At 38.8% G+C, this 19,895-nt stretch overlaps 1 protein-coding gene across 4 annotated transcripts in view; it reads right to left on the bottom strand.

Moving 5' to 3' along the window:
* Positions 1–6,963: 6,963 nt before the first annotated feature.
* Positions 6,964–19,895, bottom strand: part of ARHGAP29 (Rho GTPase activating protein 29) — an 82,618-nt gene continuing 69,686 nt past the window's right edge. For all 4 annotated transcript variants that reach the window (XM_070786071.1, XM_070786073.1, XM_070786072.1 and 1 more), the window contains 6 exons: positions 19,577–19,765; positions 19,178–19,315; positions 13,193–13,425; positions 11,666–11,996; positions 11,427–11,535; positions 6,964–9,095 (listed from right to left, as the gene is read on the bottom strand). In XM_070786071.1, coding sequence (XP_070642172.1) covers positions 8,206–9,095; positions 11,427–11,535; positions 11,666–11,996; positions 13,193–13,425; positions 19,178–19,315; positions 19,577–19,765 — 1,890 coding nt within the window. In that variant the 3' untranslated portion in view covers positions 6,964–8,205. The remainder of the gene's footprint in view (positions 9,096–11,426; positions 11,536–11,665; positions 11,997–13,192; positions 13,426–19,177; positions 19,316–19,576; positions 19,766–19,895) is intronic.

The raw sequence follows: 19,895 nt of genomic DNA, 5'->3' as shown, positions 1-19,895 counted from the left end.
TGCTCAAATTCCTGTCCATTGAGTTGGTGATGCCATCTAACCATCTCATCCTCTGCCACTCTCTTCTCCTTTTGCCCTCAATTTTTCCTAGCATTGGGGTCCTTTCCACCTTTCCAGTGAGTCAGCTCTTTGCATCAGGTGGCCAAAGTATTGGAACTTCACCTTCAGCATCAGTCCTTCCAATCCTGACTATTCAAGATTGATTCCCTTTAGGAATGACTGATTTGATCTCCTTGTAGTCCAAAGGACTCTCAAGAGTCTTCTCCAGCACAATTCAAAAGCACCAATTCTTCAGCGCTCAGCCTTTTTTATGGTCCAGCTTTTACATCCATACATGACTACTGGCTATCTTTGACTATACAGATCTTTGTCAGCAGAGTGATGTCTCTGCTTTTTAATATGCTGTCTAGGTTTGTCATAGCTTTCCTTCCGAGAAGCAAGTGTCTTTTAATTTCATATCTGCAGTCACCGTATGCAGCGATTTTGGAGGCCAAGAAAATAAAATCTGGCACTGTTTCCACTTTTTTCCCATCCATTTGCCATGAAGTGATGGGACTGGATGGCATGATTTTTAGTTTTTTGAATGTTGAATTTCAAGCCAGCTTTTCACTCTTTTTCACCCTTATCAAGAGGTTCTTTAGTTCCTCTTCACTTTCTGCCATTAGAGTGATATCATTGCATATCTGAGGTTGTCGGTGTTTCTCCTAGCAATCTTGATTCCAGCTTGATATTTATGCAGCCCAGTATTTTGCATGATGTACTCTGCATATAAATAAGCAGAGTGATAGTATACAGCCTTTAATAGCTGCTCTTTATCAAAAGATCATCAATTTGTCCCTTCCTTCCTTTCAGGTTGGGGTCAATTCAGCCAGATGACCAAGATCTGGAATTAAAATGTCATGGTTAGGGTTGACATCACTGGAGTCAAGGATTCAGCTGGCCTGGTCTTCTTGTAGTTGAAGCTAGGGCTCTGAGTGGCATGTTAGTGAGCAGTGTGGTCAGGATCAGTGCAGCAGTGGCTGAGGACTTACTTGACGTATCTGGGGCTAGTGAATCAATGCTGCAGCTGGTGCTGGCAGGAGGTTGGAACATGAAGAGTAAGCAAATGATGTATTCAGGACTATGGGAGTCAGGTTTTTCACTATGAGAGAAAGAGTTACAAGTATAGAAAGGAAAAGACTAGATTAAACCCTGACATACTGAATTAGAAATGAGGGTATCAATGTGAAGTCAAGGATTTCAATTTATGTGATAGAAATATATAGTGTATACATGCATGTATCTTTTTAATCTGTCCATCAATTACGCTTAAAACCAATGACTTGTGAGTAGCAGTAAGTACTTCTCAGCTCTTGGTTTCCATATACTACTCTCTAAAGGAATCAGAGGTCCTTGGAAGTATGATTAAAGGCAGGAGGAAAAAAAAGTACTTTTAAGCTTGGGACACCTTGATGCGCCAAAAATAAAAGCTCAAAAAGTCAAAAGGACAGAGATGTGAGCTTGAATTTCAATAGACCAAGTCTAGGGAAAGTTCAGTATCAAAATAAATGGCAGTAATGTATTGTAACTTACTGTATAAAGCAGGAATCTGAGTCCGCTAATAGAGATGGATAAACAAATGAGCAAACATCAGTCAAAACATAAGAAAGAATGAACTCACCATTTGACAACCAGAATAGTAATAACTGATTCAGGCAAGAAGTGTTATTGGACTCAAACTAATTGGGTGACAATCTGATGAGAAAAAGGACACTTACACAGTCTCAAACAATCTTCTCACAAAGTTCTTTTAACTTTTACAATGGAGAAACCTGATAGACACTATCCTAACCAAGTGATCAAAGTTAGTATTATTAGCAATGGGACAACTTGACGTGGTACACTACCTGACATGATATAGTGAAAAGAATACAACACCATTTCTGTGGTATTTCTGGGGGGGAAAATGCATATATCCCAAGTTTAATCATGAGGAAACATCAGATAAACTCAAACTGAGAGACATTTATACAAAGTACTTGGCCTACATTTTTCCAAATTGTCAAGGTCATGAAAGAAAAGACTGAAAAATTGCTTCATATTGAAGAGGAAAAAAGGACAACTAAAATGTACCATGAAATTCTGGACTGGGTGGGACGCTAGAGCAGAGAGGAACATTATTGGGGCAATCAGCAAAATCTGAGTGTGGTTTGTGGGTTAGAAGTCATGGTGATTTAGTTGCTAAGTCATGTCCATTATTGTGACCCCATGGACTGTAGCTTGCCAGGCTCCTCTGCCCATGGGATTTTCCAGGCAAGAATATTTGAGCTGTTTACCATTTCCATACGTCAATGTTAATCTGATTTTGATGGTCATACTATGGTTAGTTATGCAGGAGTATTCTTGTTTTAAAAAAGTATCACTCAAGTAGTATTAATGGGGCATCATTATACAACTTTCAGATGGTTCAAAAATTATATTGGATGGGATCACAATGAATCTATAAATAAGGTAAATGAATATCTTTACAATATTGTGACTTCCAATCCATATGTTATAAAATGTTATAATATTTAAGATCTCCTTCAGTGCCTCTTGATGTAGTCTAAAATTTTTTCCCACAAACATCTTCTGTATATTTTGTTACTTCTTCAAATTTTTAAAATCAAGAACGTATGATTCTATTTGCTTTTGAGACCTCTAGGCAACAAGTCCCTTTCAAGGATCATATCTTTATCTCTGTTGCCAAAAGTAATTTTAAATGTGCACTCAAAGGAATTTTAAATACACATAAATTCTAATTAAGTTCTCAGCATGTTCAGTTCAGTTTCTCAGTCATCTCTGCCTCTTTGTGACCCCATGGACTGCAGCATGCCAGGCCTCCCTGGCCATCACCAACTCCTGGAGTTTACTCAAAATCATGCCCATAGAGCCGGTGATGCCATCCAACCATCTCATCCTCTGTCATCCCCTTCTCCTCCCGCCTTCAATCTTTCCCAGCATCAGGGTCTTTTCCAATGAGTCAGTTTTTCGCATCAGGTGGCCAAAGTATTGGAGTTTCAGCTTCAGCATCAGTCCTTCCAATGAATATTCAGGATTAATTTCCTTTAGGAATGACTGGTTGGATCTCCTTGCAGTCGAAGGGACTCTCAAGAGTCTTCTCCAACACCACAGTTCAAAAGCATCAATTCTCTGGCGCTCAGCTTTCTTTATAGTCCAATTCTCACATCCATACATGACTACTGGAAAAACCACAGCCTTAACTAGATGGACCTTTGTTGGCAAAGTAATGTCCCTGCTTTTTAATATGCATCTAGGTTGGTCATAGCTTTTCTTCCAAGGAGCAAGTGTCTTCTAATTTCATGGCTGCAGTCACCACCTACAGTGATTTTGGAGCTCAGAAAAATAAAGTCTCTCACTTTCCATTGTTTCCCCATCTATTTGCCATGAAATGATGGGACCAGATGCCATGATCTTAGTTCCCTGAATGTTAAGGTTTAAGCCAACTTTTTCACTCCCCACTTTCACTTTCATCAAGAGGCTTTTGAGTTCCTCTTCACTTTCTGCCATAAGGGTGGTGTCATCTGCATATCTGAGGTTATTGATATTTCTCCCAGCAATCTTGATTCCAGCTTGTGCTTCATCCAGTCTGGCCTTTATCATGATGTACTCTGCATAGAAGTTAAATAGGCAGGGTGACAATATACAGCCTTGTTGGACTCCTTTCCCGATTTGGAACCAGTCTGTTGTTCCATATCCAGTTCTAACTGTTGCTTCTTGACCTTACAGATTTCTCAGAAGGCAGGTAAGGTGGTCTGGTATTCCCATCTCTTGAAGAATTTTCCACAGTTTGTTGTAATCCACACAGTCAATGGCTTTGGCATAGTCAATAAAGCAGATGTTTTTTCTGGAACTCTCTTGCTTTTTCTATGATCTAACAGATGTTGGCAATTTGATCTCTGGTTCCTCTTTGCCTTTACTAAATTCAGCTTGAACATCTGGAAGTTCATGGTTCATGTACTGTTGAAGCCTAGCTTGGAGAATTTTGAGCATTATTTTGCTAGTGTGTGAGATGAGTGCAATTGTGTGGTCGTTTGAACATTCTTTGGCATTGCCTTTCTTTGGGATTGGAATGAAAACTGACCTTTTCCAGTCCCGTGGCCACTGCTGAGTTTTCCAGATTTGCTGGCATATTGAGTGCAGCACTTTCACAGCATCATCTTTTAGGATTTGAAATAGCTCGGCTGAAATTTCCATTACCTCCACTAGCTTTGTTTGTAGTGATGCTTCCTGAGGCCCACCTGACTTTGCATTCCAGGATGTCTGGCTCTATGTGAGTGATCACACTATCGTAAAACAAGTCTATCTAGGGAAGTTATGATCAACCCTTCACAAATGACTTCTTGGAATCTTGAACAGTATGCTTTCCACAAGCTTTCTGGTGGTCTGGCAGCTCTTAAAGGACTCCCAACTCTTCCCTTTTCCCTAGGCTCACATTCTTTCCATGTGACATAAAACAACTTCTAATGAATGACTGCCACCACATTACTGGGTAGCAGAGTGGATGTTGTAGGTACTCTGGAAACAGCAACATCCCAAGAGATACTTGCTTAATGTCGTAGGAAACCACGAAATATCTACAGGCTGATAGCTTTAGCTGAACAAGATGCCAGAGAGCTCTCAAGGCAGACAGGAGCCAGAAGTGGAACTCGAACTTGTGAGGTTTAAAAATTGAGGGGAAACAGAGAGGCCACTTGTTGATGAAATACTCTTTGGCTTGTCTCAGTAGATTAAAAGAAAATTATGAGTTTATGCCAACAAAGGTCCATCTAGTCAAGGCTATGGTTTTTCCATTGGTCATGTATGGATGTGAGAGTTGGACTGTGAAGAAGGCTGAGTGCCGAAGAATTGATGCTTTTGAACTGTGGTGTTGGAGAAGACTCTTGAGAGTTCCTTGGACTGCAAGGAGATCCAACCAGTCCATTCTGAAGGAGATCAGATTGGGATTTCTTTGGAAGGAATGATGCTAAAGCTGAAACTCCAGTACTCTGGCTACCTCATGTGAAGAGCTGACTCATTGGAAAAGACTTTGATGCTGGGAGGGATGGGGGGCAGGAGAAGGGGAGGACAGAGGATGAGATGGCTGGATAGCATCACTGACTCGATGGACGTGAGTTTGAGTGAACTCCGGGAGTTGGTGATGGACAGGGAGGCCTGGCGTACTGCGATTCATGGAATCGCAGAGAGTCGGACACGACTGAGCAAATGAAATGAATGAATGAGTTTATGCAGTAATAAGAAATAAGCCTGCCAATGCAGGAGACGCAACAGACCGGGGTTCGATCCCTGGGCCAGGAAGTTCCCCTGGAGGAGGAGATGGCAACCCACTCCAGTATTCTTGCCTGGAAAATCCAAGGACAGAGGAGCCGGGTGGACTACAGTCCACGGGGTCTCAAAGGGTTGGACACAACTGAGCAAGAATTTAAAAGTACATTTTCTACTGAGTGAAAGGTCACCAGCTGGTATTCCTTAAACAAATGTGGTGGAAGGCACAGGTTACTCATGATATTCCATTTCCAGAGTTGGTATGCTGTATCTGCTTTGTGCTCCTTAGGAAAAAAGATAAAAGACTTGAAAACCTGGATGCAATTTTCCTAGTAGTTTCTAGTAGGATTAGCCTAAGGGAGATCCCACCTGAGAACTTTATCCCGTGGTGGTGGTGTTGCCTAGGCACTAAGCTGTGTCTGACTCTTTTGTGATCCCATGGACTGTATCCCACCAGGCTCCTTTGCTAGTGGGCTTTCCCAGGAAAGAATACTGGAGCAGGTTGCCATTTCCTTTTCCAGGGCATCCTCCCAACCCAGGGATTGAACCTGCATCTCTTACACTGGCAGGTGGATTCTTTACCACTGAGCCACCAGGGAAGCAACCTGTGGTGTACACTACTCTTCTTTTTATCTGGTCCACAAAGGAAAAATAAAGAAGATAACTTAGTGTTGAGATGTGAATTAGGGGGGGTTATAGGCTAAAGGGAAAATTTTAAAAACAAACATAAAACTCTATGAACATTATGAAAAAATTATGAATAAAAAGTCTAAAAATTTTAAAAGCACATTTTCTAAGTCACAAAATGAAATGATGAGAAAATTCTAGACATGGCAGTGGTTATGGTTGCAGAACAACATGAGTGTACTTAACGCCACTGAACTGTACACTTAACACTTGGTAAAATGGTAAATTCTATGTTACGCAGGCTACTACTGCTGCTGCTAAGCTGTTTCAATCGTGTCCGACTCTGTGCTACCCATAGACGGCAGCCCATCAGGATCCCCCATCCCTGGGATTCTCCAGGCACGAGTACTGGAGTGGGGTGCCATTGCCTTCTCTGAATATGTTGTACATATTCTACACAATTCAAATTTTTCAAAGGTGCATTTTCTATTGTTAAACGCTACCTGATATTACTAAGTAATTATGCAGTTAAGAATGCCAATGTTACATCATGATCTGATTGCCCTGTGTTTGAGACCTGACTCCAACTTTTATGTCTGTAGAACCCAGAGTATATTTAAACATCAGTTTCATATCTGTAACATGGGAATAATAAAGTACTTACCTACCCATTATAAGCTGCTGTAAACTTGAAATAATTTACATGGAACTCAGCAGAGTTCATAGCACGCAGAAAGAACTCAACAAATATTGGCTCTTATGTTTTTTTAGGTTTTCATACCAACACAATTCTACATTTTTAAAACAATTAGGACTACAAACAAGGCTCCAGTACAAAAGGGTGGGTAATTCTTTATCCCTGGTCCTTAATGTTATATAAAACTATAAAACAACTTCCCATAAAATGCACTCCATGCTGCAGTCAAAGGACATATGAGTTCCAAGTGTTTACCACTAAGCCAATGGTTAATAAACCTCAAAGTCTCACACCCTAAGTGGGAACAATTTCACAGAAACCACAAGAACTTGAAATAACTTAACAGGTTAATATATATATTTTTATCAAGTATAACATGGTCATATAAAAGCATTTGTTACAAATATAATTCACACATACAAAAAGAGGCTATTTTATTTTTTATCCCTTTTATATCCTATTTTATGCAAAATGACAAAACCAAGAAACTAACAGAACTGAGCTAGTTCTAAAAAACTGGGAAATATAAATGAAATATATCCAATCATCTACACTCCCTCTCAAATTCCAAACAATGAGGCTTATTGAACTATACCCTTAGAATCAACTTTAAATCTCTGTATGATTCACCTGAATCATACATGGTCAATAGTTATAAATCCAGGTAGAAAAAGCACATAAAATTATTCACAAGTGAAAACACTTCAAACAAAAGAAATGTTTTAAAAAAAAATCCAGATAATATTAAAAGGAAATACACTGAATTTTAAAACATTGTTTTGGACTATTATATAAAATACCAAAAGGTTCAGAACTGTTGAACAAAAGTTTATGCAAAACAAAGCCAAAAAGTGAAAAATTATTAAATGTGTACTATCTAAAACCAAATAAGACATGACTGAACTATACAATTTAGAAACATGTTTAAATGCAGTTTCTTTGTACAGTTAAACTGGCTACCACATGCAAAATTTGGCAATTAATTAAAATGGAATTAAATACAGATTTGCAAGCCTTTTGGCCATGATGTAAATATGAAAAAGTTAAGTGAATCATCAATTGGAAAATAAAAGGTTACACACTTACCATAAAAGCATAAATGGTCAAAGATACACTATAAAATTGTGTGAAAAAAATAATCATACCAAATAAAGATCTTTCAAGCACTTGCACTCAGAAACATTCCTTTTATAAATAAGCACACAGTTTCAACTTCAAAAAAATAAAGCTGATTTCCCTCAATTGCACCTATTAGTTGAGAGCTATAGCATATATTAGGGATGCACTTAAATGGACCATTTTATGGGGAATCAACTGAACTTTAAAAAAATTTTAGAGTATATTTATTCACAACTTCAAAAATACATATAATTCCAGTGAGGCACAGGTGGGCCCTATCAAAACATTCTGCCATTCAACAAAATTGACACAGGATAACACAATACAATGACAAAAAGCTAACTCCACAATTTGGCAATCCTATACAAGAGAGGCCCTGGCAAAAATTTCTTTCAGAAGACAAATACAATACCACAAAACAAAACAACAAAAAGAGAAAAAACTGAACTCTGACAATCCTACACAAACTGTGGGATTTCATCTTCAAGGTCTTCAAACTGCTGCATTCGTTTCAGCCTTGGTCTCTGACACGCCATGGGTACGTCAGGCTGGTCTCGTTCTTCAGCCTTCTCTTCAGGCCTACTAACTGGGTGCACAGGCCCAGCCGAGGCATTTTCAGACCCTGGAACTGATTTCAGCACGTGCTCCTGGGGAGCATGCGTTGTGCCAGGGGGCACGGCTACGGAGGGTGTCACCGGTTTCTCCTCATCCCCTCTCCCACTAGCAGCAGGAGCAGGTGGTTTATAAAATGTTGTCCAGTGCTGGGGCTGCAGTGTCCTGGGTGTTCTGACAGAAGCAGGAGGGCAGGAGTCAGAGGACCGTCTCTCCGACACCTGTCTTGTTGACCTGACAGGTTCTGTGTATGGCTTACTGGGCTGGGTGATGCTGACAGGGTGGTCCCCGCTGCTCCTGATGTTCAGTGCCACACCTCTTTCCTGGAATGCACTGGGCACAATCATTCCAGTCTTTGCAGTGTGGTCATTTTGTTCATACTGTTTCTCCCTAGTTTTTTGTAGAGTCTGCTGATCAAAGCCATCAAATTTAGAACAAACAACAGTTGGGGAGTCTTTTCTATTAACTCCTTCAAAGACAGGATTCTTGCAAAGCTTGTCTGAATTTACATTTCCCATATTTCTGCCATTTCTCTCAGTAGGAGAGCTAGCAAGAAGTAGTAGTCTGTCTATAGGCAAACTTACAGGCCTAATCCTGGTCCTTGGAAGATGCCTCTCAACACCATTTATTTCCCTATCGGACTTCAGAGTAGGCAGCTTGGAGGTTTTACAAGCATCTTCTGTCTTTCTTGATGCTGACTCAAGTTCTTGGTCTACAAGCAAACGCCCTTTGTTGTCTGTAAAAGAAGAGATTCATTTAAAAATCAAACTTTATGGTACACAGTTAACAAGAGTATCAAAACGAGTTAGAGATGAACACCCTCTCAAAACACGAGTCTTCATGTATTTTCTCCATGTTATTTTTTAGTTTTCTAGGCAGAGGAGTAAAATACTCATAAAATATTAAATGTACACTTTGATTTTAAAATGTTAGAAGTCTATATTTATTTAAATAAATATAATAAATAGCTACAAAATTCATTGCAGGTTGTGGGAAAAAACACCCTTGCTGATGTATAATAGCTTATGTGCTATGTATGAACAAGTAAGTGAAGTGAAATCAAAGTCACTCAGTTGTGTGTCTGACTCTTTGTGACTGCCAGAATACTGGAGTGGGGAGCCTTTCCCTTCTCCAGGGGATCTTTCCAACCCAGGGATTTAACCCAGGTCGTCTGCATTGCCAGGTGAATTCTTTACCAGCTGAGCCACAAGGGAAGCCCATGATTAAGTAAGTGCTGGCTAAAAGGGTTGTCATGATTTCAACAGGCTGATATTGGTGTGTTACCCTCAGAAAAGTTACACCAATTTACATGCCAACCAAATATAAGTATACTCTGAATCCCAAGGCTTTTGCCAACTCCATCTGCTTTTCACAGTTATACTCAACCCACAGTGAGAACGTATTATATTAAATGCCTTAGAGGCCCTTGTATGATCAATTAATAAATGGACTATAATATTCATCCTGATTAAAACTGAATAGTTTTAAGTGGAAAATGCCATTCTCCCTATTTACTGTTCACTTCCAGATGTACTTCTCTCTATCAAGTCTGGACCCATGGTCCATGTTTTCTCAAACTAGAATCCTGAACTTTTTCAAATCCTGTCCTTTTTTTGCAGCATCTCCCCTAAAACATCCCGGTTTCTGGTAAATTCCAGCCCTCTGTTCATGCTCCTCTTCTGAGGAGTGGTTTGTAGACAGGAGCCCATCAGAATGACTTAACAATTATCACCTCATCTGACCTTCCTCCATAGCTCCTTACTGTGAACCTCTCTTCCCTGGGCTTCCAGGGCAATGGTCTCTCATTTTGATTTCCCAGGTCCTCCCCCCAGGTATATAGAACATCCTAAAGGACATTTTGCAAACCACTGCAGGCACCAAAGTGCATTCTTAAGTTCTAAGGGAAAAAACTACAGTGTAATGGATAAGAGTGCAGACTCTGAAGACCAGCATCTGGATTTAGCTCAGTTCTCCCCCTTTTGCACTGGGCAAGGCAATCTTGCTGTCCCTCAGTGTCTTCTTCACCTGTCAAAAGGAATCATACTTGTATCTTTGATGGTATGTGGCCTAAATGATCTAATCATGAAAAGTGTTCATTTATCTAGTATATAAATGAAGTGGTACAGGCACTAAAAACAATGACATTCCTAACTGGGAGCCCTAGATAATGGAATAGTGAAATTATCATGAACATAGGTTCAAATACTGAACAATCAATTAGGGGCATGACCTCTGGCACTATTTAACCTCTCTCAGATTATTAGGTTATGGGTTGAAAGGGGTTAATACTATCTATATTATAACACAGAACTGTTTCTGAGATCAAATTGGATAAACAGAATCAAACAATAAGAACAGTGCCTAGCACAGAGCAGGCTCCCTTGCTTTTCAGATCTTGTCAGGCTATGATCATTAATATTTAATTACAGATCAAATTTAACATATATGACTACATTTAAAAACCCTGCAAGTTCGCTTTAGTGATGTACAGAATTACAGTAATAAATGAAAGCCTTTCCACAAATGGATGCCACCAATCACTACAACTAAAATTATATACAGTGAATGACTACAGACAAGGAAATAAAAAAAAATATCATGTGTGCTCAATGTGTTAATGACAGGTGATATGAAAAGGCATTTGAAAAAATTTTTTCTGAGTTTTTTGAGTCTAAAATTTTTGAATTTGAGGAGTCTAAGTGATTCCTTACAAGTCGTAAGATCAATACAATGATCTATGGTTACAAAAGATGCTAATGAATCATCATACTACTCAAAACATTTCTGCGTTCTTGACATACATTAATGGCAAAAAAAAAAAAAATTTCAGAAAGAGCACAAAACACACCTGTGAACTCTAAGATGTCTTTTTATAAGGATTACTGAAAAGAATGGCATTCATATAGACACAAGGTACACTAAAAGGCATTCTTAATGTCTGGGAAAGATGCACTACTAAAGAACTTTCTCCCTCTGACTTCTTTCAACTTCACTCACCTTGGCTTTTAATCATGGTTTACTGGGACAGTTTTAAGTCAGTAAGCATGCATTTTACATGGCCACTCACCAATGAGATATGCATCACATTTTTCTAATGCATTTTGCTTTCGCTCTGATTCCTCAAATGATGGAGTGGATTCAAAACTTTTGCATTCACTATCCGTAGTTTGGATATCCTGTTGATAGAAGAAAGTTTTTAAACTTGAAGAAGCAAAACACACTTCAAAATAAACAGTTCAAAGATTTTCAACTTATAACATTAAACTTTACAAAGTTCCAACATAATTCCATATAAGCAAAACTCACTTCTTTTGAAGAGAAAAACAATGACTTCATAGAACGTTCTGGATCTCTTTCTTCTGGTGATAACAGAGACTTTGGAAGATAGCCTGGGTCAACCTGAGGTGCGATGCCACCTGCACTACCTACAGCCGAATCCTGTGGCTGCAGGGACCCATCGAAGATCTTCTGTGAGTAGGTAATGAGGAACTCTACCAACCGTGCTTGATTTGAATAGTCAGCAAGAGAGGAGATGGTGATCGGAGCCGTTGTGGGCCTCGGCCTAAGGAGACTTGGTCCGAATATCACACCCAAGTTTCTGGAGTTCATTTTGTTTTCTTCTGAATGATCTACAACTCTGCGACGCAGAACACATAAAGCTGTATTAGATTTCCTTGATGGCAGTTTATTATGGGATGGGAAAGGTGGAGGAAAAATGGGTTGAAATCTAGGAAAAGGATCTATTTATTTGCTTAAATATTGACCACACAGCAAGTTGGGTTTCACGGTATTAGGATTAAATATAAATAAGTAGAAGGAATCAGTATAGTTTTACCAGCAGAAAAAAAAAAAAATACCCCTAAATGCTGCTCCTATCTTAGTAAATATGTATGACATCCTCCCAGGTACCTATGGTGGAAACTCTACCTCACTGCCCACAGCTAGTCCTCAAGCCTAGCTGATCCTAAAGATCTCTCTGCTGCTCCACTGCCATTCCCACTGCTTTGGCCTTACTTCAAGTTCTCATCACCTTTTATTTCTCTGACTATTCAAGGAGATCTGAACTGAAGTAATTAAGTACCTCCCCTCCAAGCCATTCTCGATACAGCTGCTAGAAAGACCTAACAGGCAAACTTGACCATGTTAAATTCCTGGCCCCAAATCCTTCAGTGAGTACAGAAAGAAGATAGTCAATTAATCTGCCAGGCATGTATGACTTTACCAGGACTCCACCTTGCTCACTTTGTGCTACCGCTTGCTAGACTGTGGCCGAACTGAACTTCTTTTATGTCCCCTAAAGCAAAGCGTTCTCCTGTGTCTCTGCCTGGACTGCCCTTTTGCACATCAGCAAACCGTTCTTCAAGTCTGGCTCAGGGTTACCGTCTCTGATTCACGACCCCCTCCCCCATGCTCCTCTGCATGCTAAGCGAAGTACCCTCAGAATGAGAATGACACTGCAGTGCACTTCTGTGCAGGTCTGCCGCTCAAGCTCACAGCAGGACACATGAAAGAAACCTGACATCTGCATCCTTATTTCCCCAGCCAGAGCCTGGCACAGAACAGGCATCTGACAGAAAGATGTTGGCTCCAAGAACATATATTAAGTGTCTCCCTTTCCCTCATACATATTAGAAATGAAATATTCAGTCAAAAAACAATACCACAAGAATGTGAAATGTACTTACTACTGAGCTGTACACTTAAAAATGGCTAAAAGGGTAAATTTTTGTTATGTGTATTTTACCACAATTAAAAAAATAAACCATAAAAGCAAAACCAAAAAAACTGACCCATTATCCGCCCATTAACGCCTGTCTTATTCAAAGTTCTTACCGCTTAAGATGAACTATGAGGTAATGAAGGCTGTTAAAATTTGATGCTGGCAATTGTCTTAGAAGGTCCTTGCTTTTTAGGAGGATTCGGCTTATTTCTATAGATGAACTTGGCCATTTTTTGTCCTCAGGGTTATCCTTTTTCATCTCCTGTTCTTCATTTACATGTTGGATTTCTACTGCAAGGTCTATAAATTCCTTGTACAATCGAAATAAAATAAATGGTTCTGGCAGCTAAAGAGATAAAATTATATTAGAAATATCATTCTTTTCATGTTTTTCACTGTTAATAATTTACTGAATAGCTACTGAGTGGTTTAGCACATCCTTTTTAGGTAACAGGACTTAAGGTCAATCCACAGTTAGAAATGTACGTAATGTCTCATCACAAGGAAAAATACTTTTTTCTATTTCTTTAACCTTGTATCTATATATGATGGATTTCACTAAACTTATTGTGATAATCGTCTCATGATGTATGTCAGTCAAACTCTTATGCTGTACAGCTTAAACTTATACAGTGCTGTATGTCAGTTATATCTCAATACAACCAGAAGAAAAAAAATTAAACTCTAGAACAAGAAAAAAAGAAATGTATGTATGTTTGCTAGGTGTGATCTATAAAGTGAATCTGACATCACCATAAGTATATCCATATTAAAAATGAGTTAACTAGTAATCAAGTAAAACTCTAAACCTAAAGCTGCATTATGGGATTTAAAAACTGATACTCTATACCAATTACATTCAAGACTGCCCCAAAGTCAGCATGATCTTCAGCTATCTTATTGAAAAAAATCCAGGATAATGTACAATATATATCAAATTAAATAGAAAAAACTTATTTTCTGTTCGTATGGGAGACAGAACAAAATGCTATAAGGTCCTTGTGTTTTACCTGGACCTGACTGAAGATTAGCAAAAGACAATATGACTTAACAAGACACTGCCAACATTTTATCTAATTTTTAAATACCACTTTAATTGCCAATAAGCAGATCAAAAGAAGTTCCTCTCTCAAACTGTCCATAGGCATACCACCTTTATCCGTCTACTGGCATAACTGATTTCAATGATTGCACTGCGTGGTGATAAAATATACAACATCTCTCTTGCTAGGTGATGTCTTACACTATCTGTGGTGAGGTTGGCACCTACTTCTCCAGCTTCCCCTGCTGGTCCCAAAGAGGGCATCAAGATCAATTTCTACCTCTACCATTTTGGGATCTGAAGGTGGTCATTCTTGGAGCTTCAGATTTCCCACATAGTACTGAGTAAAATAAAGGCTATTCTCTTAATACTGTAAGAACTGACCATGGCTTTCCATACTAAAGCTTTGGTCCCATAGTATTCCTAGCACAGAACTAGAGCTGGTATGTTGTTGCTGTTTAGCTGCCAAGTCACGTCCAGCTCTTTACAACCCCCATGGACTGTAGCCTGCCAGTCTCTTCTGTCCATGGGGTTTCCCAGGCAAGAATATTGCAGTGGGTTGCCATTTCCTTCTCTAGGGGATCTTTTTGACTCAGGGATTGAATCCTTATCTCTGGCATCTTCTGCACTGGCAAATGGATTCTTTACCACTGAGCCACCCAGGAAGACCAAAAGCTGGTAGTATTTGACCCCATTTATTTCCTCTCCCTGACTGACTAGAAGAAATAAAGGATGATTCATTGTGAGATTAAGTTATTTGAAAATACTGTCTCCATTTCTCAGTTGAGAATCATATAAAATGTGGTTAAAGATATATCAATAGTTTCCTGGGCTAACATGGTACATTCAACATTTGTACCTAATTTCTTTCCTTTCTACAATCCCACTGACATACAGTTAAGCCCACAGGACTGGGAGAACAGGGATGGAGACAAAAAACATTTCGCAAGCTGAAGAGGACATAAACATGTGCTGACTTAGCACTCCTAAGAAAGCTAAAATTCTAAACGGAGAATCAACATGATTTACCGGATCCTAAGGAGACTCTGCCTCTTGAGAAATCTGTATGCAGGTCAGGAAGCAACAGTTAGAACTGGACATGGAACAACAGACTGGTTCCAAATCAGGAAAGGAATATGTCAAGGCTGTATACTGTCACCCTGCTTATTTAACTTATATACAGAGTACATCATGAGAAACGCTGGGCTGGATGAAGCATAAGATGGAATCAAGATTGCTGGGAGAAATATCAATAACCTCAGATGTGCAGATGACACCACCCTTATGGCAGAAAGCGAAGAACTAAAGAGCCTCTTGATGAAAGTGAAAGTGGAGAGTGAAAAAGTTGGCTTAAAATTCAGAAAACTAAGATTATGGCATCTGATCTCATCACTTCATTGCAAATAGTTGGGAAAACAGTGGAAACATTGTCAGACTATTTTTTTGGGCTCCAAAATCACTGCAGATGGTGACTGCAGCCATGAAATTAAAAGACACTTGCTCCTTCGAAGAAAAGCTATGACCAACCTAGACAGTGTATTAAAAAGCAGGGACATTACTTTGCCAACAAAGGTCCGTCTAGTTGAAGCTTTGGTTTTTCCAGTAGTCATGTATGGATGTGAAAGTTGGACTATAAAGAAAGCTGAATGCCAAAGAATTGATGCTTTTGAACTGTGATGTTGGAGAAGACTCTTGAGAGTCCCTTGGATTGCAAGGAGATTCAACCAGTACATCCTAAAAGAAATCAGTCCTGACTATTCCTTGGAAGGACTGATGCTGAAGTTGACACTCCAATACTTTGGCCACCTGATGTGAGGAGCTGACTCATGTGAAAAGACCCTGATGCTGGGAAAGATTGAAGACGGGAGAAGAAGGGGATGACAGAGGATGAGACGGTTGGATGGCATCACCGACCCTGTGGACATGATTTTGAGTAAACTTCGGGAGTTGGTGATGGACAGGGAGGCCTGGCGTGCTGCAGTCATTGGGGTGGCAAAGAGTCAGAGATGACTGAGCTGAACTGAAGGAGATGCAGGGATTGTTAGACTAGGTCCTCTAATTTGGGGGAAGTGTGAGCTATCCAAAAAGCATTAGAATTCTAGATCTTTATCCCTAGTCCATGCTCCTGAGCAACCTCAGAAGTCTGGAAATTTCTTCTCTGGGCAGTGTAAAACAGAGGGTCTCTGGAAGGGTAATGCCAAGCATAAGGAACAGGTGGGTAACTATCTTAAATAAGGATTTAGTGACTGTATGCCTGCTGAACCTTTCTTACCTAACTAGGATCCCAGAGTTATGGAATCATACCTGTAGGCAGGGAAAGACTCTTCTCTGTGCTATTAGATTAGCCCACAAGCAGAGACCTAGACATACCAATGTCAGGTGTTTCCCAAACAGTCCTCTTAGATAACGCTACACTCACTACAGTAAAGTTCAAAATCTTCAAGTCTTCATGTATTCAAGAGTTTCCAGACAGTAGCACAGGGAACCATATCCAATATTCTGGGATAAACCATAATGGAAAAAAATATTAAAAGAATATATATATATATATATATATATATATATGTAAAAAAGGAATCACTTTGCAGAAATTAATACAACACTGTAGATCAATGATAGTTCAATAAAATCTTAAAAATAGTTTACAATTAAAAAAGCTTCCAGAGAGATTTCAGTTCCCAAAGCTTTCATTTTAAGGAGAAAACTATAGAAGACAGAAATGAAAATAGGAAAAAACCAACTCGAAGGCCTACAACTCTGCTGTCAATATTGTGGCTGCTAGTCATATATGGCTACTGAGCAGTGGACATGTGGCTGTTCCAAACTGACATGTGCTCTAAGTGAAAAATACACACCAGATTTCAAAGACCCAGTAAACCCCAGAAAAGGTAAATATTTCATTAATTATTTAAAATTACTGATTAGATGCTCAGATGCTTTCCATTTGTTAAATGAAATATTAAAATTTAACTTCACTGTTTCTTTTTATGTGGCTACTAGGAAATTAAATATTATATACAAAGCTCACATTATATTTCTATAGGACAGGGCTAGAAGCTGAGACAAGAAAAAATTCTTTAAAAAAATATGAATATTTCAGGTAGAAGAAATACAGCATTCAATAAAATAAAAAGAATTGTTATAAAAGGGACAGAAAACTAGAATTCTTGGAAATTAAAACATGATCTCAGAAATAAAATAGTTTACAGTAAGAATGGAAGATAAAGCTGAGGGAATTTTTTAGACAGAATTAAAAGAAAACAAAAACGAAAGAATAGGGAAAAGGGAAGGAAGCTAGAGAACCAATACAAGTTGCATCCAAATGTAAGTTCCAGAAAAAAACACAGAGAAAACAGAGGGGAGCAATAGAGCAAGGAAATTAAAGTTCCACGAACTAAAGGACAAGTAAGCAGAATGACAGAAACTGTGGAGTGCCTGAAAGAGTGGATGAAAATACACCCACATCAAGGCATAGGCTGTGGAATTTGAAGATAGTAGATAGCAAAAGATTCTACAAGTTTTCAGAGAGAAAACAACAGGCTACATATAAATAAATAGTCAGGAATGAGAAGGATTTTAGGCTTCAAAGAAAACAATAAAAAAAAAAAATGCCTTCAAATTTCCAAAGAAAAATAATTTCCAGCCTAGAATATTATAACCTTCCTTACCTCCCACTCTTCCATTCTTATTCAAGGAAGCAAAGTAAAGACATTTACAGATAAAAGTTTCAAATGTTTAGTTAGTCCACTTTGCTCCAGATGGCCCTGACCAAAACAGGAGAATAAAAAACAAGAAGACATGACACAGAAGACAGGTGTTCTCACAGAAGAGAGTGGAGGAGAGAGATCCCAGGAAGACAGCTCTTCCCATATTAAAAGGACCCAGAAGAACAGAGCTCCTGAGATGGACACGTAGAGGACCAACATTACTATGCTCTCTGCAATTGTCTTCATTTTCACTCAAGGACAGAGCTTTACCCAAGGACAGAATGCAGCTGGCCCTGGCCCAGATCTTTTAAACTTGGCTTATCATGACAAAGTGCTGATTGTTCCCGCAACCCTTCCATGAGCTGCTGCCTGAGACATTATGGCCACTTAATCCACCCACAGCAGCATTTTCTTCAGACCTACTCCTAAAACATGCGAGTACAAGAGTGAGCACAGAAAAAGAAAATATAAAGCACTTCACTGCTGACCACATTCCTGCTGAACTTGCAGTACTAAGCTTATAGGAGAGCCCTGACTGATGCCCCAACCATAGTGAACTTCATCTTCCCTGAATGCATTCACACCTTGATCACTAACCTCCCCCAACAGCTATTCTAAAATACCAATGAAACTAAAGCCAAACCACTACTGAATCCTTCATATAACAGTGTGAATAGTAAACTTTCCTTAAACAGCTAGATTTATGCTTTCTACTCAGTTTTCAAGAACTTGATACATTCTGTTGTATGTATATTGTGAGGCTTCCCTTGTGGCTCAGTTGGTAAAGAATCTGCCTTCAATGCAGGAGACCTGGGTTTGATCCCTGGATTGGGAAGATGCCCCTTGGAGAAGGAATGGCAACCCACTCCAGTATTCTTGCTTGGGAAATTCCACGGGCAGAGCAGCCTGGAGGGCTACAGTCCATGGGGTTGCAAGAGTTGGACACAACTTAGTGGCTAAACCACTATTCTTAAATATATGAACAATATTTAGGAATACACAACAGGTACTAAAACAGTTAAGAAAAGACAGGGAGGTATTAACACTGTTATGAAACACCACTGGGTAGAGCTGTGGGCTGCAACTGTGGAGTGGCATATAGGGGCCTTCAACAAAGTATAAGAATGTTCTATTATAAGGACCTAAGTGATGGAAAATGAAGATTTTTATTATTATGGGTCTTTAAACTGTACATACATTTTATACACTCTTTGATCTGTACTTTAATAATTGGAAAAATATTGATATGGTTTATATCAATGAAAAATGTGTGCAGCAAACATTATCAGCAAATTGCAAATTATATTTTTGCTCTATTTAATGGTAAGTTTCAATGGTAAAAACTTTACCTGTCGAAGGTATAATTTTAAGACATCACAGATATCATGTGAGCTAAATTCTGAAATGTCTACCAAGTGCATTCCATTTTCCAAGGCTTGACACAGTTTTTCAGTTTTGATTTTGTTCCCACATACACGATAAATTCCCTTGAGAAAAGAGAAAAAATTTTGCAAAAAATTCTGCTTCAGTACAAATGGTTAAATGCATATAGCTAAATATACTTTGATTCTTACTAATATTTTAGGAAAAAAACTAGGACCAAATGAGGTAATATTTTTCAAATAAATCTGAATAAATTCAGTTACTTAGTAAAAACTGAGAGCATTGTTCTCCTTTAGTGTATCCTTATGATTAGAACAAATCACATTTATGCTTTAAAAGTATTAACTTTAAAAATTATAATGTACCTGTAGACTCAAGGCTCTATTTTCGATCTCTGAGGCACACATTTTGAGTACAAAAGGGATGCCATCTGGTTCCTTTTTTGCAACTTGTGTGAACTCTGCTCCAAATAAGTGGATTTTCCCCATAAGTTTCTGATGACCACAAATGATGACTAAATTTTCCAAACACTTTCGGTGACAAACAAGGAGACACTACAAGAAAATGACAGTTTAAAATGGTGAACTCACCTTAAATCTGTTCACAAAAGGACAAACTACAGGTAGAGTGATAAATAACAAAAATGAGTTTAAAAGGTATTACTTGGGTTTGAAATACATTTGA

The sequence above is a fragment of the Bos indicus genome, chromosome 3 (assembly GCF_029378745.1).
Source record: "Bos indicus isolate NIAB-ARS_2022 breed Sahiwal x Tharparkar chromosome 3, NIAB-ARS_B.indTharparkar_mat_pri_1.0, whole genome shotgun sequence".
Classification (NCBI taxonomy): Eukaryota; Metazoa; Chordata; class Mammalia; order Artiodactyla; family Bovidae; genus Bos; species Bos indicus.
The sequence above is the reverse complement of the archived record's forward strand: the minus strand, read 5'-3'. Positions and strand labels throughout refer to the sequence as shown.